The sequence below is a fragment of the Piliocolobus tephrosceles genome, chromosome 9, assembly GCF_002776525.5.
Source record: "Piliocolobus tephrosceles isolate RC106 chromosome 9, ASM277652v3, whole genome shotgun sequence".
Taxonomy (NCBI): Eukaryota; Metazoa; Chordata; class Mammalia; order Primates; family Cercopithecidae; genus Piliocolobus; species Piliocolobus tephrosceles.
The window spans coordinates 125,039,604-125,047,841 of NC_045442.1; the positions used below are offsets into that span (position 1 = coordinate 125,039,604).

General features: G+C 46.7%; 1 protein-coding gene across 7 annotated transcripts in view; it reads left to right on the forward strand.

The window, feature by feature from the left end:
- Nucleotides 1–4,087, forward strand: part of PRKCQ (protein kinase C theta) — a 160,029-nt gene extending 155,942 nt beyond the window's left edge. For 3 of the 7 annotated variants that reach the window (XM_026454801.2, XM_026454799.2, XM_026454798.2), the window contains one exon: nt 2,851–4,069. In XM_026454801.2, coding sequence (XP_026310586.1) covers nt 2,851–3,006 — 156 coding nt within the window. In that variant the 3' untranslated portion in view covers nt 3,007–4,069. Of the gene's footprint in view, nt 1–2,850 lie in introns of all 7 variants that reach the window. The other 4 variants (XM_026454796.1, XM_026454797.1, XM_026454803.1 and 1 more) reach the window with 3 other exon arrangements.
- Nucleotides 4,088–8,238: the final 4,151 nt, after the last annotated feature.

The following is an 8,238-nucleotide window of genomic DNA, read 5'->3' on the forward strand; positions in this document are numbered from 1 at the left end:
AAAGAAACTACCATCAGAGTGAACAGGCAACCTACAGAATGGGAGAAAATTTTTGCAATCTACTCATCTGACAAAGGGCTAATATCCAGAACCTACAAAGAACTCAAACAAATTTACAAGTAAAAAACAACCCCATCAAAAAGTGGGGAATGGATATGAACAGACATTTCTCAAAAGAAGACATTCATACACCCAACAGACACAAGAAAAAAATGCTCATCATCACTGGCCATCAGAGAAATGCAAATCAAAACCACAATGAGATACCATCTCATACCAGTTAGAATGGCAATCATTAAAAAGTCAGGAAACAACAGGTGCTGGAGAGGATGTGGAGAAATAGGAACACTTTTACACTGTTGGTGGGATTGTAAACTAGTTCAACCATTATGGAAAACAGTGTGGCGATTCCTCAAGGATCTAGAACTAGAAGTACCATATGACCCAGCCATCCCATCACTAGGTATATACTCAAAGGATTATAACTCATGCTGCTATAAAGACACATGCACACATATGTTTATTGTGGCACTATTCAGAATAGCAAAGACTTGGAATCAACCCAAATGTCCATCTGTGACAGACTGGATTAAGAAAATGTGGCACATATACACCATGGAATACTATGCAGCCATAAAAAAGGATGAGTTTGTGTCCTTTGTAGGGACATGGATGCAGCTGGAAACCATCATTCTCAGCAAACTATCACAAGAACAGAAAACCAAACACCGCATGTTCTCACTCATAGGTGGGAACTGAACAATGAGATCACTTGGACTCGGGAAGGGGAACATCACACACCGGGGCCTATCATGGGGAAGGGGTAGGTGGGAGGGATTGCACTGGGAATTATACCTGATATAAATGATGAATTGATGGGTGCTGACGAGTTGATGAGTGCAGCACACCAACATGCCTCAAGTATACATATGTAACAAACCTGCGCGCTATGCACATGTACCCTAGAATGTAAAGTATAATAATAAATAATAAAAATAAAAAATAAAAATAAATAAAGCAAGGTTGGGCTGGGCATGGCGGCTCACACCTGTAATCCTAGCACTGTGGGAGGCCGAGGTGGGTGGATCACCTGAGGTCAGGAGTTCGAGACCAGCCTGGCCAACTTTGTGAAACCGTGTCTCTACTAAAAATAAAAAAAAAATTAGCTGGCATGGTTGCGGGCACTTGTAATCCCAGCTACTCGGGAGGCTGAGGCGGGAGGATTGCCTGAGCCCAGAAGTTTGAGACTAGCCTGGACAACATAGCGAAACTCCATCTCTACAAAAAATACAAAATTAAGTGGGATCGGTGGTGCACGCCTGTAGTTCAAACTACTCAGTAGGCCAAGACAGGAGGATCACTTGAGCCCAAGAGGATGCAGTGAGCTGGGATCACACTGCTGCACTCCAGCCTGGTGACAGAGTGAGACACTGTCTCCAAAAATAAAACTTTTTAGAAAAACAACAAAGTCATTAAGAAAGCACATTTGAAGTTATGAATATCACAATTTCTAAAAATACTAATTTTTAAAAGAGTAGAGCAAAGTGGTGGGTCTGCCAGCCTTAACCATTCCCCGTGATTGCTGGGAATACTGGAGTGACTGCCTGGGTAGACATGGGCCATCTGTGCACTAAAGCGGGCCAGGCTCATAGACTTCCCAACAGAGTCCACCCCCGAGAACGCACAGGCTATTAGTCGTGATAGTGAATGGCCAGAAGAAGCAGGTGCATCTCGTTCCCAGGGCAAGAATAGTTGTTCTCAACATCTGCCCCAACCTCCAGGGACGTTCCAAGGGCCCAACAGGCCGGCCTCAAGCACTCTAACTATTTGTGATAGTACGACATCTAATACATGGGTTAATCATTTGTGAGAAAATAAAAATTGTACCTTGTTTTTAGCTATCAGGGCTATTAAACCATGTCTCACCTTCCACTGCAGATTAAAATCGACTCAATATTTTGCACATAAAAATCAAAACTTTGATCTAAGCTTACCCTAAAGGACATTCCCAGTTCTGCCAGTAGGAAACTTTCCCTGACCTGTGGTCTGGGCTGCTGCTGACCTCATAACCCCAGGGCCCTTGGAAGGTGGGAGGGGCCTGGCTCTTCGTTTCGCATCTCTGGGCTCATAGGACTTTCTGTTGATCATGGTTGTTCTCAGTCTTGGGACACTGAATTGACCACCATACTGAACAGCATGTATGAAACAGATGTTTGCTTTCCCTTTCTCTGTTGTTTTGTTTGGTTTTGGTTTTTTTGCCATGAAAACCAATGCGCCACGTGGTCTGAAAGGACTCTGTCCCAGTCTGTGTTGCCTAAAAAAGACAGCCCAAGACGTTTACTAATAAAATACAAGGCCAGGGGACTGACAACAGCCAAGAATGTCGATAAAAGAACAGGAATATGTAATTGTGAAAATCCTTCTCTCTTCCCATCCCTCCGTTCATACCCCCTCACTCCCTCTCCCCACCACCATCCCTTATCCCCACCTTGTGTTCCATGCAAACTAAAAAGACAGAGGTCAAATTCAGGTGGATCACTTTTTCAAAGGTCACCAACCCTGCTTCATGTAAACCATTAATTAGAAACATTAGATCCCATTTGAATGTCTACAGTGGTAGTCTTTCTGTGAATTTATGAATTTGTATTATTATTAAGCCAAGGACACAGGATTGTAGCCATGTTCAATGAGAACTGTGCATGGTCATCTATAAGCACTGCCCCTATTTAGTGTCTCTGCAAACACCAATTTTGCCATACGCAGATCACAGCCTAGATAACAAAAGTGAAAATCATGAACTTACTGACTGATTTTGCTTCTCTTTCTTTCTTCCCTTAAACTCTGACCAAGAAATCACCATACGACTGCAGCAATTTCGACAAAGAATTCTTAAATGAGAAGCCTCGGCTATCATTCGCCGACAGGGCGCTGATCAACAGCATGGACCAGAATATGTTCAGGAACTTTTCCTTCATGAACCCCGGGATGGAGCGGCTGATATCCTGAATCTTGCCCCTACAGAGACAGGAACAAATTTGCCTTCCCCCTGGGGGCTGGTTCAAGAGACACTGCTTGGGTTCCTTTTTCAACTCGGAAAAGGAAAGAAACACTCAACAATAAAGGCTCAGACCCGTTCGCCCCCCATGGGACTTTTATCTGTAGCAGAAACCAAGTCCACTTCACTAATGACGATGCCCTGTGTCTCGTCTCCTGACATGTCTCACAGACGCTCCTGAAGTTAGGTCATTACTAACCATAGTTATTTACTTGAAAGATGGGTCTCTGCACTCGGAAAGGTTTCAAAACTTGATACTGAAATAAATTATGACTCTTCACCTGGGCTCCAACGGCTGATCAATGAAATGCTTGTTGAATCGGGGGCAAACGGAGTACAGACATCTCAAGACTGAAACGGCCCCATTGCCTGGTCTCGTAGTGGATCTCACTCAGCCGTAGACGAGTAATCACTAACCCGTTTTATTCTATTCCTATCTGTGGATGTGTACACGGCTGGGGACCAACCCTGGATAGGTTTTTATGGGAATTCTTTACAACAAACATACCTTGTAACTTGAGATCTACAAATCCATTCATCCTGATTAACCATGAAATCCATGGTCAAGAGGACAGTGGAAAGTGAGAGAAAGGTTTGCTAGACACCTTCGCTGGTTATCTTGTCAAGATAGAAATGATATTTAGAGCTCCCCAAAGATAGTATCATTTCACCCTTGCCAGTTAAACCTTTCTATCCGCCCATTCTCAGCAGACTCCAGTGTCGGTGGAGTCGTTCACTGCCATCCTCACATTATAACAGGAAAATAAATGACATGCATAAGTCTCCTGGGAAAAGAACCTCAGCCCCTTCTCGTGCCATGACTGGTGATTTCATGACTCTTAAGCCCCTCCGTAGGCATCATTCAAGATCAATGACCCGTGCATGCTGTTTGCAGCAGTCAGTCGAGTTTAATGAGAATTCCAACCATACATTTTAAAAGTATTTGTGCTGTGTGTATATTTTGATAAAATGTTGTGACTTAATGACAAACAGGTGGATGTGTAAAAATGGAATTAAAAAAAAAAAATAGTCCTCTTAATCATTTACTTCCCCGCTTGTCCCCCACAAGAACTTGCTTCTGCTGTGTCAGTCCTCAAAATGTAGCTAGCATTGAGATGATGTTTTATAATTGGGGGATTGGCTGGGCACAATGGCTCATGCCTGTAATCCCAGCACTTTGGAAGGCCAATGGGGGCCGATCAGCTGAGGTCAGGAGTTCGAGACCAGCCTGGCCAACATGATGAAACCCTGTCTCTACTAAAATACAGAAATTAGCCAGGCGTTGTGGCAGGTGTCTGTAATCTCAGCTACCTGGGAGGCTACCTGGGAGGCTGAGGCAGGAGTAGAGTAAGCCAAAGGGTGAGGAAGTCAGGTGATCTTAAGGCAATCGTAAGAAAAGCAAGTCTGCATAATATTCAGAGTCACTAGCCTACTTCATCACACGGCTGGAAATAACTTTAGATATTATATTTAAAATAGAATAATATAAGCAGATTGTTGACAGTCTGCAGGTGTGCTGGGACATTTTCCCGACTACATGGAGCTCTTGTGATTTTTTTAAAATAGACATTCCCCTAAAATGAACATGAGTAACCTCATTTAAGGAGATGGAGATGGGCACCTGTCTTCAGATGTGTCCATTCAGGTGTCTGGGCCCTTTGTTCTGAAAATAGCACCATGACTACAGACCTCTAGTTACGTGAGAAGGCGACACTTGTCCTCCCCTTGATCCAAATGAAAATACTCACACATGTTTACCAAATTCGCCTGCTTGAAGGAGGGAGAGGGTCCTTCAAGGCCCTGGATGGGCCAGTGGAGAGCAGGGAGCCCCTGTTCTGTTCTGATCTCTGCTCTGCTTTGCATTTGCTGTGAAGCCCTCAACAAGGCATTTCATCTTTCGGGGCCTCCAAGTGATGGGGTTGGTGAAGATGCTATCTAAAGTCCTTTCTCACTAGAGCACTTTCTGGTTCTAATCTGAATCAAAATCCTGCGAAGCTGAAAGGTCAGTGAGCAACACTTTCCACAACAGACACTCATGGATTCCACTCGCTGCAGGCCTGGGGGCAGCTCTACCCCACTTGCCTTCCAACCATCCTCTCCTCACTCTGGGGTCCCACATACCCCTGCCCCAGCACCCAGCATCCTCCTGACACTCAGAGACCCCAACAGGACCTCCACCAGGAGAAAAATAAGTGAAGACTGTGGGCTCTTAGAAACAGGAACCAACACAACTTTTACCCCCTCCACCAGACCAAAATAATGTCTATTCATCATCTGGTTTTGTTTGTTTTCTTTTTATTTTTTTGAATTAGAGACAGGGTCTCCCTATGTTTCCTAGGCTGATGTTGAACTCCTGAACTCAAGTGATCCTCCTGCCTCAGTCTCCCAAAGTGCCGGGATTACAGGCCTCATTATTTGTTTTTAATAAATGTCACCTGTGTGAATCTATCAGCTGACTAACAAGGTTACTATTTGCTTCGTATTTCTGAGTGTGAGAAGTACTTATTACTCCCTTCTATTCTTTCAGGGGTCCTCTGAAATTGCTTATTAATATCCCTATTTAATAGGGGAGAGGCCTGGCCAGGTGCAGTGACTCATGCCTGTAATCCCAGCACTTTGGGAGGCCAAGATGGGTGGATCACGAAGTTAGGAGTTTGAGACCAGCCTGACCAACACGGTGAAACCCATCTCTACTAAAAATACAAAAATTAGCAGGGCATGGTGCCATGTGCCTGTAATCCCAGCTACTCAGGAGGGTGAGGCAGGAGAATCACTTGAACCCAGGAGGCGAAGGTTGCAGTGGGTTGAGACTATGCCACTGCACTTCAGCCTGGGCAACAGAGCAAGACTCCATCTCAAAAAAAAATTAAATAAAAAATAAGTGAGAGACCTGAGGCCCAGGGAGATCATAAAAGGTTACACTAGAAGGTTGAGCAGTGGAGACTTGAACCCAGAACTCCTCGCATCAGATCTTGCTTCATTCCAGAGTGCAGGGTTTCAGCAACATCCGTTCATCAGCATCTAATGATTATTGTTCAGTAGAGTTTTAAGTGGACTCCCTAGTTCAGGGCCACACCGGGCTTACCCGTCCTGCTTCTAGGGAAAATGGCACAGGGGGCCAGCCTCTTCAATCCCGGTCCTCTCACCACCACTCCCAGTTCCCCTCCACATTGTTCCTTAGCCTAGACTCAACCTTGCCAATAGAAATGAGAACTTCATCTTGAGGCGTAGTTAAAGGTTTTGGAAAAAGAGAGACCAGTGCTTCTTTTTGGAAGATACGGACTGAGAGTTTGGCTCTTCAGATAGATGCTTTACCACTTCTGCATGTGCTGACAAATGAGGCCTGAGAGCTTCTTGTGCACAAGAGGCTGGGGAGGCTGGCCACAGAGAGAGAGAGACAGGCTCCCTGTGAAAGAGGGGCTGGCCACAGAGAGAGAGAGAGCCTGGTGCACGAGAGGCTGTCCACAGAGAGGGCTCCCTGTGCACGTGAGGCTGTCCACAGAGAGATCGTTGACCAGGGTTTTCTCAGATCCTGTCCAGCAAGACCACGCTTAGGGGAAAGGAAGAAGTCACAAACCAGCCAGAGAAGAAGAAATGCCTTTGTTACATTATAAAAATGCAGGCAGGGGTCCGAGCTCTCAGAGCCTCTGTCTCCGATGGACCCATCAAGGATGCCCACGAGAGGAAGTGTCAGCCTTAAACACCCACAGACCCGGAACATCCCAGAACCCACTCACAACAGTGCAAATCAAGGAAGGCTTCTCCTGCCACCTCTCTCCTCTTTCTCTGTCCTTTCTTAACTTGGGGGAGGGAGCAGAAACCATGGTCATCGGCCTGCGGAAGGAGAGGACTGAGCATGGGCAGATGGAAAATGTACGCTGACCACGTGCCTTCCCCACTGCAAGCCACCAGCACTGGCCTCTTGAACTAGATGAGAGGACAGGGTCAACTTTAAATCGGTTTTCAATTATTCATGGCACTGCACATGTAAGTTGCAGAAATGAGTCTTGAGGGAGCAACTGAAGGACATGTCTAATGTCACCGGGAAGCTCACGGGACCTTTGAGATTTCAGCCAAAGTTTGGAAGAATGAGCCGCACACAGCAGGTCTGAATGGATGGTGGGCGCAAATAATAAAGGTGTTGGTTTGGTTTGGCTTTGTCCCGAGAATTTCGCTTGTTTACACACAGACGAGCCCTAGAGCGACAGGGATGTTGCTCTTGGTGCCACAGCTCCACAGGAGATTTCTTGCATGTGGGGGACCATGCTCTTTACCACCGAGCCTGCCACCCTGGCAGACACTCCGCCATCATGCGCATTTGTTGATTGAGTGGGTGAATAGGATGTGGGTGAGCACCTCTCTACAATCCTCTGTCTGTGTGGCACCTGGCACACGAGAATGCCTGGTAGAAAGTGCTTCGTCCTACAGGCACTACAGGGTTAACCAGACTTGGGTGTCAGGTCCTCTCTCCTGAAGGATTTTAGACAGAGGCAGAAACAGTTGGCGAAGAGAAAAGGCATTTGGTAAAGGCCACAAGGCAACCAAAGGGATGGGCAGCAGAAGCCAGGAGGTAGGGGCGGTCACAACAGCAGAGACACAGGGTCATCCTGCCACCGCACTGTGGGTGGCTCAAGGAGGGCTAAGACCAGCAACTTCCAGTAAGTTGCTCTCACTTCCCGGAGTTACTGAGGGGTCCCCAAGGTGCTGGGAGTCTTGCAGGCAGCCCTCCAGTCAGTCCTGTGTTGTTCTCTCTGACTCAGGGAGCCATCCTCATGGGCAGCAGCCCCCAGCCGAATGCAGTGGAGGGAATTAAGCCACTGGCCGCTCTCCTTCCCTCAGTGCCATCTGCTCAGTCTCCTGGAGGGTCAGTGATGAGGGGAGGAGCCCTGACTTCCTTGTTTCTCCCTGTGTCCTAAGTAAGTCCTAAACCCAAAGAGACTGAGTGTGTCTCTGGGGCATGCGTGTGCCTGTGTGTGTATATCACAGCAAGACACCACACTGCTGTGAGCACCAGGCTGGCTGGTTCATTGTTCCCTACATGCCTGATGTCTGCTCCTGCTCTAGGACTTTTACTCATTCTCTCCTACCAGCCTGAAAGGGCCAGCACATCTCATAAACAACCCCAAAGCCAACCGATGCCAGGCCTGGCTGTAGCACCAGCCTCCTGCACGAGGCCTTTGCTG